The sequence below is a fragment of the Populus euphratica genome, unplaced genomic scaffold (assembly GCF_000495115.2).
Source record: "Populus euphratica unplaced genomic scaffold, PopEup_1.0 scaffold587.1, whole genome shotgun sequence".
NCBI classification, from domain to species: domain Eukaryota; kingdom Viridiplantae; phylum Streptophyta; class Magnoliopsida; order Malpighiales; family Salicaceae; genus Populus; species Populus euphratica.
Window position 1 is genome coordinate 159,309 of NW_011500215.1, and position 18,631 is coordinate 177,939.

General features: G+C 31.8%; 2 protein-coding genes across 3 annotated transcripts; both read right to left on the reverse strand.

Moving 5' to 3' along the window:
• Window positions 1-225: 225 nt before the first annotated feature.
• On the reverse strand, window positions 226-7,103 carry LOC105112211 (uncharacterized). 2 transcript variants are annotated; one of them, XM_011007824.1, is made up of 11 exons: window positions 6,858-7,103; window positions 6,666-6,754; window positions 6,501-6,587; window positions 6,326-6,403; window positions 6,148-6,239; window positions 5,848-6,049; window positions 5,583-5,673; window positions 4,616-4,674; window positions 4,121-4,269; window positions 1,344-1,425; window positions 226-1,227 (listed from the first exon to the last, which is right to left on the reverse strand). In XM_011007824.1, the coding sequence occupies exons 1-11, from the start codon at window positions 6,958-6,960 to the stop codon at window positions 835-837; spliced, it is 1,425 nt and encodes a 474-aa protein (XP_011006126.1). In that variant the 5' UTR covers window positions 6,961-7,103; the 3' UTR covers window positions 226-834. The 2 variants fall into 2 exon arrangements, with proteins under 2 accessions (XP_011006126.1, XP_011006125.1); XM_011007823.1 differs by having other exon boundaries at window positions 6,666-6,757.
• Window positions 7,104-12,754: 5,651 nt separating this feature from the next.
• LOC105112212 (RING/U-box superfamily protein) lies at window positions 12,755-18,560 on the reverse strand. The gene is made up of 9 exons (XM_011007825.1): window positions 18,307-18,560; window positions 17,722-17,768; window positions 16,238-17,497; window positions 15,452-15,540; window positions 14,854-14,956; window positions 14,670-14,774; window positions 14,095-14,212; window positions 13,293-13,469; window positions 12,755-13,152 (listed from the first exon to the last, which is right to left on the reverse strand). Exons 1-9 carry the CDS (start codon window positions 18,464-18,466, stop codon window positions 12,998-13,000), a joined length of 2,214 nt encoding a protein of 737 aa, XP_011006127.1. The 5' UTR covers window positions 18,467-18,560; the 3' UTR covers window positions 12,755-12,997.
• Between the last annotated feature and the right edge of the window lie 71 nt (window positions 18,561-18,631).

Genomic DNA, 18,631 nt, shown 5'->3' on the forward strand with positions numbered 1-18,631 from the left:
GATATGGCAATTCACTTCACTGATCATACAGACTCCGACTATCCTCGGAGTTTAGAGGGCAGATACGCAAGAAAGGCATCTCCTAACAAAATATACTGTAATACATATAAGGACTACGGACATCCAACTAGAGCAAAAAAAAAAAAAAAACACACGACAATTGTAATGCGAAAAAGGGAAGGCATCTCCTAACAAAATATACTGTAACACAAAAGTAGAGACAGCACCATCAACTAGAGCAGGCAATTAGCATCCACAGTATATATAATACAATATAAATTCGTTATAAAACAGCTGCTCAAGTCGCGTTTTTTTTAATTAACAAATTTCAGCTCTATATGGACTCGTTAAAAAGATAGAAAAAAGGTAAAGCTCAAACCACAAGCTGTACGTTCTTGAGATGCTCCACAAAACTTTAGGTTAGAACCCACCATAGCTTACATCGTAGAATATTAATGTCAATCCCAACACAGGAGTTACGGATATTTGACCCCTTACGACATTTTCTGGATTTGGATAACTCTGCCTTTACATACTCCCTCAGGAAAGGATCCTCACAAAGCAACGTGCATTTGACCACTATATCAGTAAAAAATCTCTCCTTTGCAGACGATGAAGCTGAGTAATCTAAAATGCCACTGATTCCAGAAATATTCAGTATGAAAATGAAATTCTGTGAGAATCCTTCAATGAAGTGATCAGATAAAATGCTCAATCAACAAATTCAATCTCCAAATCGTACATCTTCATTGCAGTTCCAAGGTGGCTCCCAGTAGAGGTCTGCTCTCAACCGAGGTTCAACAAACACTGCCTTGCACCAACAAAATACTTAGCTCATGCCTCGGATTTCAAGGAATGCCTGACGCATACTAAATCATCCAATCTGTTGCCATCCATTTTGTACAGAGACACACCTCCCATCTGAGCATAGTGATCCTGTGCTTCCTTTCGTAGACTTCCAAAAGGCATAACTTCCCATTTACTGTAATTTGAGTTTTTCCTCAAATCACTCATGTCTGAAGATCCTGAGATAGGCCCACTGTTGTCAGGGTCCACATTGCCCCACACCTTGCAACTTCCAAACTGTCCCAAACCAGCAGCCTGATTAGCATGACCCCTCTTTATGCGCAAGGCAGCAGCATGAGCTCTGCTTATCATTTCTCGACTTGGCACATCTGACCAGTCTTGTGTCCTCTGGGCTCTCATGGGAGAGTGGATCCTAATGACCTGAAATGCATAAACCACAAAACACATTCAAGATATATAGCTTAATGCATAAGCTATCATCAAGATGAATCGATGAGATACAATGTTTTTCTGGGGAAAAAAGGTAGTAGTCATACACCAAGGCACTCTAGGAGTTGGTAATATGCTCGTCCTTGAAGTGGATTATGCCCTTTCCTAGGCGTAGAGAAGTATCTTGTCCTATGAGAAATATAAAGATTATAGTTAGCACAAACCACAACAAAAGGAAATATCACATCACAAATCTTCCATATATATACACAATGCAGGATAATTTAAAAATTTTGCAGGGACTAAGAAGGGCTTGTATTTAGAAATTAGGATTTGTATACATGTCTTGTGAGTTTTGATATTTGAAAAGAAAAACTCAACCACCAACTAGAAGTTCCACTTACCATGTACAGACCATGGAATGCTAAGAATTCAACAAATTGTGATGTCAAACCACTATCTTCAATTAATTAAAGACAATTGCATATAAATACCTTTCAATTCCTTAAAGTAAAAAGAAATAACTAACAATTTAAATATCCTCTGATTGATTCTTGTGTAAAAAAATGGCCCACAAAATATATTTGATTGGCTAGTTTCAAAAGCGATGCGTCAATTTGATTACAAATTAAGAAATTAAAAAATTTCTATATCTATAAAATAGGTTTTCTTATATTTGGAGTCATTAATTACTTATAAGAAATAAACTCTTACCACCTGAGTGTTTCTTTCTCTATGGACATGTGAATGTTTGGCAATTAAAAAAAATAAATTGCAAACTAGATCCGGATAAATTAAAAAACATAAGCATGGACTATTAAAGCAGTTAGCATCTCGATAAAAAATTGATACTTAACATCAACAAAAGGCCTATTTAAGATGAGAACTAGGAAAAATAATGAACATTAGCTTGGATTTTTTTTAAAGGGCATGGAAACATAATGAAGACCTTCTCAAATAAAAAGAAAAATGAAAACGTGATTAAGAATAATTTGATGACATCTGTATTTGGAATGAGTTTCATTGAAGGAGGCTGAAGCGTTCAGCATCCTACATTGTCATCAGGCATAGTACAAATGTTACATTGTTGCAAACAAAACTCTCAACATAAAAATAATTTTTATTGAGTTTCACACATGCATAATTTAGCAATAGACTAACTAATTACTGGGTTTCACATATTTATTTTCTCAAATAGGAAAAGAAAAATTATATCATGTTTTTTTTAGTTTGCTTTTGTATATTTTTGTTTATTACGTTATTCTTTTTAGAATATTGTAAGTTGATATCATCATCAATGTCAATCTATCATTCAATGTTGAGAAAAAAATAAACTACTGATTTTCGAAGAAATTAAAGATGATGCAAAATTATGAAGGCAACATGTGCAAGCTTGCTTTGGAGAAATGGATATGAAGATGGAGACTAGAGGCAGGGAGAGGAAGATATTTGTGAATAACAATTTTATCTCTATCAAAAAAAAGCAAACATATTAATTAATAATTAGCGTTATTTTTTATATATTAAAAAAGGCACAAGGTTAACCTCTAAAAAGAACAGAGAGGTTAGCAAAACATCTGAACAAAAAATAGAAGCTCAAACCTGAGGAATGAGGAGCAGATATTTAATGATTAAATTAATTAATCTTTTTCATCAAGCCAAAGAAAAGAATATTGTATTTTTTAATAAAGGTGAACAAAACCAGTCAAATGAATGAAGTGAAGAGATAAATGATTTTATATTAGACAGATTTTTTAAAAATCTACTTTTAATAATAATGATAACAATGATTTTAGTCAATTTATAGAGTTTTTTTGATAAGCAAAAGAACAAGACAAGAAGACATGAAAATATTAGATATGATTGATTTATTTGTTATGAAACATAAGAATATGTTCAGAAATGTGATTAAGAAAATAAATAATAAAGAATTAAACTATGCTTAATTGCATTTATCACGTGATATGGATACTTAACAAATAAATGATAATTATTAAACCATTAAGAGAAACTATGGTCCTAAAATTATGAAAAAAAATCAAATGAACACTAGATAAATTAAATAGAATACAAACAAAAATCAACTTAAAATAGTTGATAATGAATATTTTTTGTAATATACATTTTGGATTTATATTGGAAGAAAAATGACAATTAAAGTGTACATAGTAAATTATGAAGTTAAATTGAATTTTTAAGGCTATCAAAACCATGTGGTAGAGACACCATACTAATAAAAATATAATGACACTAGTTTAGTATAATTTGAGATTATTTATTATTTATAAAAACATTAAATATTATTATTTATATAACTATACATCATGATTTTATGCAAAACATTCTCGGGTATAATAGAGTATAAAGATATTTCTAAAAACAATCATTATTTACAATTAAATACTAAATTTATGATAAAGTAAGAACTTAAGTAGAATGAGCAAATAAGATATTTTAAGAATTAGATTAGAATTATAAATGATATAGAAATCATTAACTAGATCCAGAAACTAAAAATAATTGAAATTATTGATAAATAGTCTCTTATATATTAGTATTTCTTTTTTTTTTTTACAGGGCTCCTTTATGTTAGCATTCAATCATTTATGTAAAAGAAAATAAAATAAATCATGGACGAGGCAAGTATCATAAAAACTAGCATCATGTAAGTATCAGGAAAACCATTTTTTTATTAAGGAAATACAGATGGAAGATGATAATGGGGGTGATAATGGAATTGCAAAATGGTGCGAAAGAAAAAAGGAGACATTGTGATCTCAATGCACAATTGAGAACATATCATGCAGACACAAGTCATGCAATTACCAAGAACACGACTATGAGAACTAAACTAACCAACATGAGTAAAATAGAGAATAGGTACCATTCAGTGTAGCCTGGATCAACAGTGAAACCATATATGTCTACAATGTCACACATTGAAAGTGCTAGTTCAATAGTTTTCATTCCGGTTCCTTTGGCACCTCTGCGTAGCACAATTCCTTGGAAAAGATAAACAGGATTCGGAATAAGCTGAGGTGAAAATATTAAAAATGTGTTAGTATGCGTTCACAGTCTTGAGCATGTAACCACAACTAAAAAAAATTATTAATAAGTTTCCTTGTGAAAAGGAATTGATAATGCAAATGGAAAGATATATATATATAGTAAGAAAAAGATAGTAAGGAAATCAATCTAAAGTTTCTGGAGACCATGAATGTCATCTAATAAATGATGCTGGCTAACCTTTATTTACGTATTCCAGCATTACAGAGAACACATATGAAACAGTTTCATCCACTTAGCCATCTACTGAGATGGAAACCATCAAATTAAATGGAAAATAGGCAAAATTAGTGATTTCAGAGATGGTTGTTACCTGTATCATTGCGTTGAAGTCTCTGTGGGTTTGACTTTTGATTATAAGCACCTCATCAGCTGCAGTGGGAAAAGCCTATAAGTACTGTCTTTTAAAATTGTGTAGAATACACACATCTGGAGAAGAGAATGGTGGAGCTAGAAGAAATTTATGCAATTTCTCGTCCACATTTGTCTTCCTTCCACTTAAGGAAAAATAAAAAAAAAACACTATGTTTTGTTCTTTTGCAAGTGACACAGCAGCTTTTAATTAGTTGTTTTATATTCCACTTTATGTTTTATTTTAGTCAAGATTAATGTAACTATCATGTGACTTTTAAAAAATATTTGGATGGCTAGGATTTGATGGTTAGTTTCAAAATTCAAATCATATATTTTAATGTAAAATTAGTATAATTAAGCTGTAAATGAAATTTAATGGCATTGTATTATTATATTTCATCCATTAACTACACAAACTAAAGATTTTCTTAAACCCTAGAAGTTATAATTCCCAGTTCCAACTTCGGCCCTACTTGTTTCTAGCTTTAATTCTTCTGATCTATTGCTGTTTTCTTCCCAACCCTACATCAGCAAGCAATCATGAGACTTCAGCCTGTGTTCTCAAGCCATTGTGGTTTTGTAGAGCAAATGAACCAATTAGTATAAACTAGATTTCAGTCATTCATTGAATGCGTCTGAAGGATTCATGTACAAAGCAAATCCTGTGTGCTTCTTATGAAACATAACCACAGTAAGAGGCATTGCCCACATCTGATTGTGTCTTACATACAAATCCAACAAGAATGTCAACTACAGAAAAAAGGACTGGAGTGATTAATATGAAGCATTTGAGCATCAAAGTCATCTGCTCTCATAAAACGAGATAAGAAGCACAATCCAGCTAAGCATAACAAGTCAAAATATTTTCTAATAACCTCTGGAGATAACAGTTTCTTTAGGAGCATTAGAAAAAGATAAAAACTTACTCGATCCATTCAGAATCTTCACCATGTTAGCAGCAGCACCCCGAACCACAAGGCGAAAATCCCTCTTTAGCCCAACATGCTTGGCATATTTCTACATAGTATATGCAAATGCAAAATCAGAATTTATCAAAGAATAAAGTGGGGAAAGCCACATATAGTGTATTATTGTTAAAAGATATAAAAGAGTAATCGATGAAACACCCCCCCCCCCCCCAACACACACACACACCAAGAAAAAAAAAAAACTCTAGCATTTCCCATTTACCTCATTAACCGGAGCCTCATTGTCCCTTATAACAGCATCATGACTATCAATCTCTGCTCCAAACTCTGTCTTCAGGAGATCTCCTGAGTTTCCAACAACCGCGCAAGTGTGAAACTGCCGGGGATGAAAGGGAGGCTTTGCAGGAAGAATCACATTGAGATGCTCCTCACAAAGAGCTCGATTGCTGCAGTTTTTAGCTCCCCTGGAATAGAACAAAAACAACCATAAGAAAAAGCTCCTCCAGCCAGAATTTGCAAAAAAAATGAAACAACAATACAAAAAAAAAGCTAAAGATCATACAATTGAGCAATCCTTAAAGCTGCATAATCCAACCATCCATCAGGCCGAGTATCTAGATACTCCCTAGTGAGCACAGTCGTCATGTTCCGATACTGCAAATTTATGTATAGATTAGCTTTTCATGATTTCCCATAAAGCAGAATGAACAGAGCGGATACCGACAGAACGACCAACGAACCTGTTCCCACAACAGAATGGCGTCACAAACATCGTAATTATACTCCAATGGTTCAAATTTTTTAAATTGCTGATTGTACTGCGATGACAACAAGAAGAAGAAGAAGAGGAAATTTAGCAGGTTTTAACGTTAATCAAGGTAATAAAAAAATTGAGAGAAAGAAGCAGAAGCAGACCCAGGTGCTGTTAGTGCCTTGTGGAAACTTAAGAATCAATTTGCAATGATCCACTATACTCGCTGTTAGACCAAACCCTCTGTTCGCCTACATCATCATCATCATCTCAGATCTAACAATAACAGAACCAATCCGCATTTTAAAGAAATAAAAAAAAACGCTAACCACGCATTGCTCAACAGAGGATTGGAAATCGGACAAAATCCGAATTTCTTTTTTGAAGTATTTATTGAGATCTGAGCTTCCATTATCACCTGCTATTATTATTTGTATACATATGCATTAGGGTTTAATAATAATAATCAAGAAGATAAAAAAGAATGGAAATTTGAAAAGAAGAAGAGGAAGAAAAGCTACCAGTGAAGAAAGAGGATTGAATGATGAAAACAGCAATAGAGAAAAACGCAGCAACGCAAACCAGATGTAGTATCGATGCTCTCTTGTTCTTCAGAGTTCTCATTTTTATTTTTTTCCTATGGTTGAAAAATAGCCGAGTCTTGAAGATTCTCACTGTTTTTCGTTAAACTGAGAATTCAGAGAGGAAACAACTCCATAGCCAGGCACCAGTAAACTTTAGTCACCAAACTAATGTCGTTTCATTTTGAACGCACCCATTTATGTATGGATGATAATTGGATTTCCAGAGTGTAATTTTTTTTTCTTTTTTTGTGATTGTCGATGTTCGTGCCAGTGTATTTTAACTGATTTTTTAAGTTGGTAAAATTAACAATTAGATAGATTTTTAGTGATTATAATTTTAAAATTAATGATTATGATTAAATAAGTTTTTAGTGGTATTAAAATTTATGACATTTAAATCAGTAATTTTTTAATAAAATTATTATTTTATCATATATGGATATCACAATGATTATTTAAAAATTAAGTCTTGAATGAAAAAAAATAAATTTAACATCTTATTTTTTTAAGAGAAAAGATCTTGTTCAAGAAGTCGCCACCTAGTATTATAGTCACTAGAAACCTTAATTGCTAAATAAAAATTTTATTATACAAGACTGGTTACGCAAAAGAGAAGACGTTATCACTTCTTAAGCTTCATACCTAAAACAGGCCGCATTGCTGGTTCTATCTAAAATTGTTAAGAATTTATTTATTTTTTTAATTTTCTTTTTCATGTTCCTGACTCTAGCGTTAATAAACAATTCCTATGAATATTTCGAACTCTAGAGTTGGTAAATATCACACAAATCCATAAAAATAAGATACTCCTAACTTTGACATTAGTGAATATTTTCGAAAAAAATAAATTTGAAGAAAAAAACTTCTATATTATTTTCTTATTTATCCTTTATTATTATTTGCTCTTTTTAGATAAAAATAAAAAAAATATTGCACGACATATTTGCATTTAACAGTAATAGTCTATAGATTAAACACATCTACAAAAAATACAAACACAAAGGGAAAAAATAGAACAAAGTGCGAGAGGCCCATGAATATATCAATGAAAGCCCCAAATATTTTTGAAATTTTCAATTATAAAAAATGGATTTGTTTTGTTAAATATCAAATTAGAATGAACATAAAAATTATAGCCAAGGCAAAAGTATGTGTTTTGCCTAGTGGCCTTGCAACTTTGAAATTAATGATCAGATAAGCCTCTAATGGTCCTGAGGGTCCTGAGGTTTATGACACTAGAACTAGTGATTCTTGAAGAGCAAACTCATGGTATAACCAGTTGTAGAGTGTAATTCTTTAATCCCTTTAAGTCTTAGTTTATATTTAACATTTGTATGTTTGGGATTAGTGATACTGATCGATGGATTTTCATCGATAAATCTTTAGATTAGTCTTTTCATTTTTATTTTTTTTTATTAATGTGGATGTCTGAGTTAGTTTATGTACACTTCGGGTTCTAAAATTAACGATCATGTAAGCCTCCAATAACCATGAGAAAACTTAAACTCACGACCAGTAGGAAGCAAACTCAATGCCTCACTAATTAAGCTACCCTTCGTATTAATCTCTGTATTATTATTAGTGATGGACTAATGTAGTTTATACATGTTATTTTTGTTTACAATTCATATTAAATAAAGTAATAAAGACATAGTGATAATCTAAGATTAATGGGCGCATGTAGGTTTGACAAGCTGTATGACTCAACTTCTCTAGGCTTAGTATTTATAGATGTAAAATTAATTATTTTATTTATTTATGTTGTTATCTATTTTTTTATTATATTAATAAATTAATCCGGTTTTAACCTGATTATCAAATTTCTTTTACTTTTTTTTTAAAAAATAATCATCTTTTAATTTTTTTTCAAGTCGAAAAAAAATTGGTATGACATGTAGCATTGCATGAGTTACTAATTTAGTCCTAAAAGCGGTTTGTCTTAGGGGATATTTGGAATATAATAACAGTTATTTTTTTAACGTGTTTTTTATTGAAAAATATATTAAAATAAATTTTTTATTTTTAAAATTTATTTTTTATATCAGCATATCAAAACAATATAAAAACACCAAAAAAATATTAATTTGAACTAAAAAAATAAAATAAAAATTAATTTTTTTCAAAAACACTTTTCAAACACAAAAACAAACAGGTTGAATACATGGTTGCCAATTTGCATCTTATGCTTACATATTCTATATTAAATAAAACTCTAAAATGTGTGGTGAATTCATTGTAGTAATAGACACAATTTATTATAAATTGCTATAGTGAATTTGTATTTGTGTCTCTTGTTGGAAAAGTTGGAAGGCTAGGATATGGGGGTTTATTGGTGTTTTTATGCTGACCCATTAGTTATTAAAAGAATGAACATGAATATTATTGTCTTTTCATATTATTTTATAGTGTAAAAATACTTTTCTACCTCTAAAGTCAATGAAATCTAAACCCATTGACCAAGGGTTTTTTATTTACTATACACAAACTTTAAATTAAGTAAAATATTTTTTTGCTATTAAACAAGACAAGATAGGTTTTATACATTCAATGGTATTTTTTTCTTGCTAATATGTTAGTGAAGGTTACGCTCTTTCAACAACATGTGTAATTTTACCGTTTGTTTAAAAATAAACTTCTGTCATGTTACTAGAAGCGTTATTATGTGTTTTTTCTCCTAGTGTTAAGCGTGTCAGTGGTGGTTTTGGAGTCTATCATCGATGATCGTTTCTTCTTTTTTCTTTCTACTTTTATCTCTTTTCTAATTAAAGTACATGCTTGTCCTTTTTGTTTTCTTTTTTAATTTTAATCCTTATATCTTTTATTACTTATTTTTGTCCTTGATTTTTTTAGAAACATTTTCTTATATTTTCAATTTAGTCTTTAAATTATAATTTATCACATATTATTTTTACTAATTCAGTCTTTATTCTTTTCATTTGTCTATTTTACATTTGGATTTTTTATTAAAGTTTTATTAATACTCAATTTCATTATTCAATCAAAGTTTATATTGTTGTTTTTTTTCAATTTAGCCTTTATTATTTTTATTTCCTTATGTTAATTGTTTTTTCTTTTCAATTTAACCCTGCAATTGAATTTTTAAATGCCCATAAATTTATTTTTTATTTTGGGTTTCACCTTTATTTTTTAATTATTTTTTTTACATAGTTGATTTTTCCCCGAGTGTATCTTTCGTTTGATTTATTTAAAATTGAGCTTCATGATTTTTCATTTATAATATTTCTAATTTAATGACTTGGATCACAAGTATTAAATGTTAATACGGTTAGGAATTCTTTTTTTCCTCATTATATTTTGTGATTTTATTATTTTATATTGTTTTAAAAAAATATTTTGTGGTTAACTTCGTATTCCTTTTCTATTCATTACCTAAATTATGGGTTTTACAAGGTGTTTTGTTTTATGTTTAATTTTTGCTATTATTTATTTTATTTTACTTTATACAAGTAAGTTTTGTTTTGTACAAAAAATAGTTATTTTAAAATAATATTTCTTATATGTTAGGCTATGAATTTGTTTTCTTTTCTTTTATTCACTATGTTTCATATGAGTTTTCATATCTTTAATTGATTTTAATGAACAAATTTAGTGGATATAAATGAGTAAATATTTTATTTTAAGAGATCAAATATCTTGATTTACGTTCATTTCTTAATTTTTTAGTTTTTTTTTATTTTTTATTAATAATTTTTTATTTACATAAATGATTATCAGATGTTTGGATAAACTTCGTGGTTTACACTTATAATTTATATTATGTAAAACAAACATATCAAAATAGTTTGTATAATTAAAGTTCTTTTTTTAGAAATAAAAAAAGCACCTATCAAAATAAATTTTTAGTTGCCATCTAATTAATTTTTTTTTCACCCTTATTTTTTAGATTTTTTTGTGTAATTAATTTTTTATTTATTTCATCTTTCGACATTTGATTTATTAGAGATTCAGTTTCATACGATCTTATTGCTCTGTATTTATTTTTAAATATTAATTTTATAATTAATTTTATATGAATTTATCTTAGTTTCATAATCTAAGTCACATGTTTTGCATGCTATTTTTTAATTTAAGTTTTTTTTAGAGTTGTTTTGTTTATGTTTGATTTTAAAAGATGTTACGCTAATTCATTTAGATTTTTTTTTGGGTTTTAAACAAATGAAGTTTAGTTTCAAAAATAAAAAAAATAATTTATTTTTAAATAATATTGTTAATGTGTTTGGTCTTGTATAATAATTTTTTTAGACATAAGTTTATTTATTCAGTTTCATTTATGTTTATCTTTTAAGTCATGAGTTTTTAAGGCTGTGAATTTATCTTTTACTATTTTAACAAATAAGTTTAACAAATACAACCAAGTGAATATTTTATTTTATATGATTGAATATTTTAATTTATATCATCTCTCAATTTTATTAATTTTTTTGGGTTATTATTAATAATTTCTATTTATTTACATAAATAATTATTAATTTATTTAATAAAATACTTCCATAAGGTTATCAATTTATATTTTGAATTTTTTATATTAAAAACTACATTAAAATAGCTTAAATAACAAGTATTTTTTTTAAAAAAATTATAATCCATCACAAAACACGGATTAAATGGCTAGAAAAATCTATACAAGCAATGATAAGACACGTCACACCCAGCCAATAGGCCTGCCTGTCACCAAAAAGACCCGAGTAACTGGGAAAATTGATTGACTGATATAGAAGAGGAACCCTTTTCCACTCCAGTATTTCCATGGAAAAAAATGGTTAACACCAATAGCATACGGAATGAAGACACGTCACACCCAGCCAATAGGCCTACCTGTCACCAAAAAGACCTGAGTAACTGGGAAAATTGATTGACTGTGATATAGAAGAGGAACCCTTTTCCACTTCAGCATTTCCATGGAAAAAAATGGCAACATCAGTAGTATGCAAGGGGAGAGGAGGATAAAAATAGGGTTCTCTCTCTCTCTCTCTCTCTCTCAATGTGATCTAAAGGAGTATAACTCTAAATAAGAATATACTCCTTCAGCAATGAAGATATTATTTTGAGATTTTCAATCCTATTTTCTTCCTGAAAATTAATAAATAAGAGGACTATTTTGGAGATGCTTTGAAAATGCTTTCACTACTTAATATTTTTTCAGTAATCTGTGCATTTAACTTTAAAATATTATAACAATAATAAATATTAAAATAATAAAAAAAGAGTGACTTCTTACTTCACTACTTAATATTTTTTCAGTAATCTGAGCATTTAACTTTAAAATATTGTAACAATAACAAATATTAAAAAAAAGAGTGACTCCTTAATAACATGTAGTTTCACATATCTTAACAACTTACATTAGCTCTTAATAACATTTCTTTTGTACTTATATTATTAAAAATAAAATGGTGAAAATATTGAAATATTTTCTTATCATCTTGTCCGCAACTATCATGCATTAGATCTTCAATATATAACGCATCCACCCCTGCATTTTCTGTTGTGTATCCTTGCTCGTATTTCCCACGGAAAAGTATATACAGCCATATCCATTTATCTCTTATCCTGGTGCATTTGCTTGAAGTCAATATGGGCATGCTGTTTATCAAAGGCAAATGCGAGCATGTTGACGCATTCACGCAATGATCCGTCCAAAAGTTACTCCTGCTAGATTAAAGATTTGTCATCTGTAATAATAAAAAGCACCTGAACATTTTGGCTATGGAAGAGGAGTGACTATCTCTCTCTTGTTAGCCCCCCTCGTTAAGCAGTATTTCCCATAAATTTTGTGAGTGGAATTCGGCCACTTACCAAGATTTGAGGTTCACTGATATCAAATAGGAGTTCTACTGAATGGCATGTGTGATCCTTTCAATGGCCATACAACACAAATGTATAGTAAAAGGCACACACTGCACACAGAAAGATTCACATTTTATTCTTTCTAGAGCCATCTCCGGGTATCAGTACTGCTAGTTCATTTATAGAATTCATGCACAAGGTTGGCATCAGGATAAAAAGTAGCTGTAGCTAACTGCAGTTGAAAAGTTAGAAACCTAAGTTTCAGACTTTCAGTAGCGCCGACCACCAGTTGTTGATAAGAGGACTCGATTTGGTTTCTTCCCTTTCTTACTAACCTCATTCATCTTTGAAGGATCGACATTTTCTTCAGGTTTTGGTCTGGCTGTTACATTGGCAAATGATGATGGGCCTGAATTTCTTGAACCTACGTAAACAAATGGATTCAATGACCTATCTGCAGAACAAATTGCAAGAACAGCCCAAATGGCCACAAGACTGAACATGAAACATGCATATGCCATAAATCTTAGACGAGACCATCAAAATTCCACGAAAAAGTAATACCATTTAAATTGGAAGAATTGTTTCCTGGCTTGTTATTTTGTAGAGGAACATTTTCCTCAATTTTCAGGGCTGGAGAATCGTGTCCAGCAGCAAAACCAAACCTCGCAACATTTGAGAACAGTATCCTCTCCCCTGCAACTGGAGGGCTAGATGACATTGGGGAACAAATACCCAGGGCTAAACAAAAGAAGGGCAGGGGACATAAGTGAAACATTGAGCAAAAAGTTCGAGCCATAAGAACACTTATACATTCAGAAAAAATTCACTGAAAAGATTATGAGCCCAATGACAGCATTTATCATAACCACTAGCATTGAAGATTTCAATTTGGTTCCAGAAAATAACTAGCTCAATTTGTAAACGACATGAAACAGGTTCTAGTTTATCTAATGTCACAATTTCTTCTAGGATCCATGTCTAATCATAAAAAAAAGAGCAAAATGCAAGGATCCTCATGGGAATTTCAAGTAACAATCTCACAGGCATGTGATAACACTAGGTCAACTTGGAATTTTCTGGTTAGTTAACTATAATTCATGCATTAAGGATCAAGGAAATCTCTTTACTAAGATTTAGACCATTAGAGTACCCGACATAAGGCTTAAGCTATGGTGGAAGGGTCCATACAGCACATGGGGCCATACCCAATTTAATTCTTAACCACTATGGGAATATCCTACAATTTCACTTTCTTCATTTCTTTCAAATGGACTTTTTGTCACCTTGAAATTGCTAACAGGTATCACAATTGCCTAGTTCTTAGATTTAGCCTAGTCAACATGTTCACAAAGTGCAATAATACCTTCAAAGTCTTCCATAGAGAAATTAGGGGAGGTGTCATAAGAGGACTGTCCAAAACTGGGTAAAGTGGGCATAGAAGCAGAAGCAGCAGCTTCAGCCTTGATCTTCTCCTTTCGTTCCTAGGAAAAAAAAAGAAAAGCATATAATTCAAAAAACATGGACAAATTTTTGTTATACATTCACAAGGGGACCAAAAGAGATGAGCTCAAGAATGACAAAATCAACAACAAGAGCACAAAAATCTACAGTTTACCATGCATAAATATGAAAGGTACAGGTAACTGTTATGAATAAGCATGTGCTCTCACGCGCAACAAAATAAAAGTCTTTAAAAGTTTCATAGGATATCGATTTTGGAGTGTTGCATGGTAGAGAGGGAGAGAGAACAACTTTCATTCATGACAACTGACATTAAAAGCAGATGCAAAACATGATAACAATGAAGAGGCACAGAATACTTTCATCAGAAAACAATTGCAGAAACTTCTGGCAGCTCAATAGATTCAGATTATTTTGTTCCAGAAACTAGATTTATGTTGAGGTTGAAAAATGTCTGCACTGCCCAAATAAACATACCTTGTTGGCAAGTTGCTTCCGCAGCTTTTCACGTTTCTTGATTTCATCCATGAATGGAAGCAGGGCATTGGGAGGTAGTGCAGCATTCAAATCAATTTCACACAGCTGAAAAATAGAAGGTCAACAATAAGAAATAATAAAAATATATGATGATACAAGCAGAACAGTCAACAGTGAAAGGTACCTGAAATGTTGTTGTTAATGAAAAGTGACTTAAATAACGGTAGCGCCTTCTCATGGCCTCTGACTGGGTAATTGTCTCAAACTGCAAGATTGTTCCACTTACTCTGCAACCAAAAAAAAAATAAAAAAAAATCTACAATTAAGAAGAGAAACATATAAGATGAAGATTTGATAAGGGCTAAGAAGTATTTTGATTCTTCCAACCCAATATGAAGAATCCCTACTGTATCTATTCTCTCATTTCGACATGATCTGGAACATCAATTTTTAGAAGATTAAAACAAAAGCTACAAAGCATTATTAAAAGCAAATTGATATTATTAGTGTAAAATATGCATGAACTTTGGTGAAATTAAAAAGTTAAAAAATATTTGTACAATCATATTTAGTGTCCCTGCAAAAGGTATGCCATGAGCAAAAGTGATATGAAATACAGTGCATTTTAGATATTGAAGATTAGTTTCTAAAATTGTAACACATTTATTGCGCAGGAACCAGCACAACCTTCGATACCTGGAATAAGTACAGAGAAAAACAGTCACAGCATAAGCAATTTATCTGAATTAGGTTCAGAGAAAAAAAATTATTTTAGGCCAAACCTGTGAGGTAGCAAATCATAGCTCCCATAATGGTGCAGAAGACACTTCATGTTCAATGGGTGAAGAATGAGGTGCTGACCATCAATTGCCTGGAAAAGACAGACATTCAGGAATAAGTAACAGAAACTTCACATCACATGCCACACTTCAACAGTAAGAAAGAATGGTATTTTCTATAGCAATAACAAAATGTCATGAATACTTGGAAGCATGAAGCAATGAGCCGAAAACTTCTTAAGAGATCATTGGCATTCTGGTTACTTCTGTTCACTGTTAAGATAACAGTGCCGTCCATTTGTAATTTGCATCAAGAGGCCAATTATCAGAGAGCCCAATCCTTTTCATCGACTGCCAACTTACACTTAAAAATACTATTAAATGCACCTAGTTTACTTCCACTGTGTTCTTTCATTTAGTTGCTTCCATTGTGTTCTTTCATTTCATTTTGCACATATTATACAGATAACAGTCTATGCAGATCAAGAAATCTTTCAGACACATGGAAAAAATACAAATAAAGAGCAAACTCCGCCAGAGCATGTTAAGCCTGCAATTCAACAGTTTCTTGTGTGTTCGCAATATCAATAAAACCATGTTAGTTATCAACTTATAAGCAGTGCTGAGTAGGGCAAGCAATTCTGAACACACTTATAAATTGAAGCCCTTGTCCCCGTACTTGGTCCCTATCAGACTCTGAAAATTTGTTACAGTTCTATCCTCTTAAGCAAACAGAGAGGTAAATAAGCAATAAAGAAGAAAACGAAATACAAACTCAACAGCACAAACCTGGTAGAAATTGTACAACTCCTTATCCTTAACATCTCTATAACCATTTGCATGTGTCTGGAAATTCTTATTTTCTTCATATGAGGATGATAAAGCACTGTCTTCATCTTCTGGTGACTCAACCACATCCCCCATCACATTATCAGACCCCTTACTTTTGTTATTGATATCAATAGATGGTGTTGCAGATCTAGAACTACAGGCTTTGTGCTCACCTTTAGCAGTAGTTAAAGTTGACAAAAGCCCTTGAGATCCTTTCTGACTGTTGCTAACATTGAATCTATCATCATGACATGCCTTTTGCTCATTCCAATACTTCTTCCTCTTTTCTAACTGCTCCATCGCAGCGCAAACATATGGAAGCTTCTCTAAATCATCCACAAGACCCGAATCTGCTCTGACTAGCCAACTATCCAAATCTGATATTGCTTTTCTTACTGACAATTCCACATCTGAAGTGAAAGTGAACTTTGAGAAGGGATCATAGATGTTATCATTGCAACACAATTCAGTGTCTGCTTCTGGTTCAATTTTCTTTGATGGAACAAAAGAATGTTTTTGTCGAGTTAGAAGCATGAACTCGATAGTTTCACCAATGCAATACTGCTTGACTTTCTCAATATAGATGGTGTACAGATCTTTTGGAGATATCATCACAAAACATAGGGGGCATCTTTTGAAGCAATCGCCTTTATGATCCTCCTCGCCCATTAACAAGTAACGAAGAATACAGGGAAAACAAAAAATATGTCCACAAGAAGTTATCTGTGGGCATAGAGGATATTCCAGGCAAATTGGACACTGCACTGGAAATGTGGTGGAATACCTAACACAAATTATGTCCTCCCATTTAAGCATTTTATCTGGATCCATTGATTCAGGAGCATAGCTTCCAGTATCTAACACAACGAACTTGTAATTAGCCTGAAGGAACAAATCCTTGTTGTAAGCCTTTTTCTTTTGTGGCCGTCTTGGAGGAGGAGCCCTTGGTTGAGGACGAGAAATGGGGTCATAATGAAAATTGAGCAAATGATTGGCATTAGTCATCTGGGCTCTTCTTCCTGAAGCATGTGTAGTTCCTCCTCGAGAGTTGACAGACCCAACACTTCGTTGACTTTGAGGAGAGGCAATGTTTCCTAACATGTTTCCTTTAGACTGGACACATCCAACCCCTCCACCACCTGACTGAGATGGAGAATTTGTGAGCGCATTTTGGTGGGCCCAACTTCTTTTACTATTTGGTGCCCCTAATTCATTCACCTGAATAGAGATACAAAAAAGAACGAACACAAGCTGTCAGCTGTAGTGGTTAACCGCGATTGTCACTGTTTCAACCATGCCGTTTCTTTTATGTTCCTTGGATATCTAAAGAATGGGTAAAACTATCCTTTTGTGGTTCAAGTTTATGATAACACTTCATCCAACAAATGCACCCATAAGTTCATCAGCAGATTCTACGATTGAACTTCAAATTGGTACCTTACCTCTGCGGAGGATCCGGCAGAATCTTCTGTAACTGGAGCTGATTCGCCTGCCACAAAAGTTGCACTAATCAAACATGAACACAGTAAGTCTCTGAAGACTCTCCCACAGGTATAAGAACAACTCTTGATGCTGGCCAAGACATCTTAGATATGCTATACGCACATCTATAATGTGATCCGAATTGTTTTATGATTCTAACTTTCAGTGTTTTATAGCTTAATCTGATTTTAACCATAAAAATCACGAATAGATAAATAAGGATTGCGTTGCAAAAACAAATGCAGTAAAAAATAGTAAGTAAACAATTTCATTGCATTTTCAAACAAATACAAAATTAACGTCTTTCATGTTTCTTTTTCTTTTTAATTTCATTTAGTTTTTCACCTCTGCATAAATAAATAAATTCAAGTGAAAAATCCAACTCTCAATTAAGCACGTGAAACATAAGCTATTATATTCACCCAACGAATCACACAAACAAACAAAGAAGTTAAATAAAGAGGCAAAAACAGAAGCTTCAAAAGAATTTAAGTAAAAATAGTAGAAATTAATTAACGAAATGGAGGAAGAAACCCTAGAAATACCAGAGAGCTGCTGAGAATGAGGCTGAATCTGGGATTGGAGGGAGAGAGGGGAGCGAGATTGTGGAGGAGAGCCATGACTGGAGTAATTAGGGTTTAGACGAGGAGATTCAAGCGAAGAAGACGATGCGGAACCTTGGACTTGTGTGGGCAAGATGGACATGAAATTTTCAACCTGAAGTTATTGGACTGGTTGCCTCTGCGATTTAGAAATTTTTTTCTTGTTTACCTAGCCTCGTTAATGAACTTTTTAATACACTAGGCCTTTTATAGTTGACCGCACATCTATATATATATATATATATATATATATTTTTTTTTTTTTTTT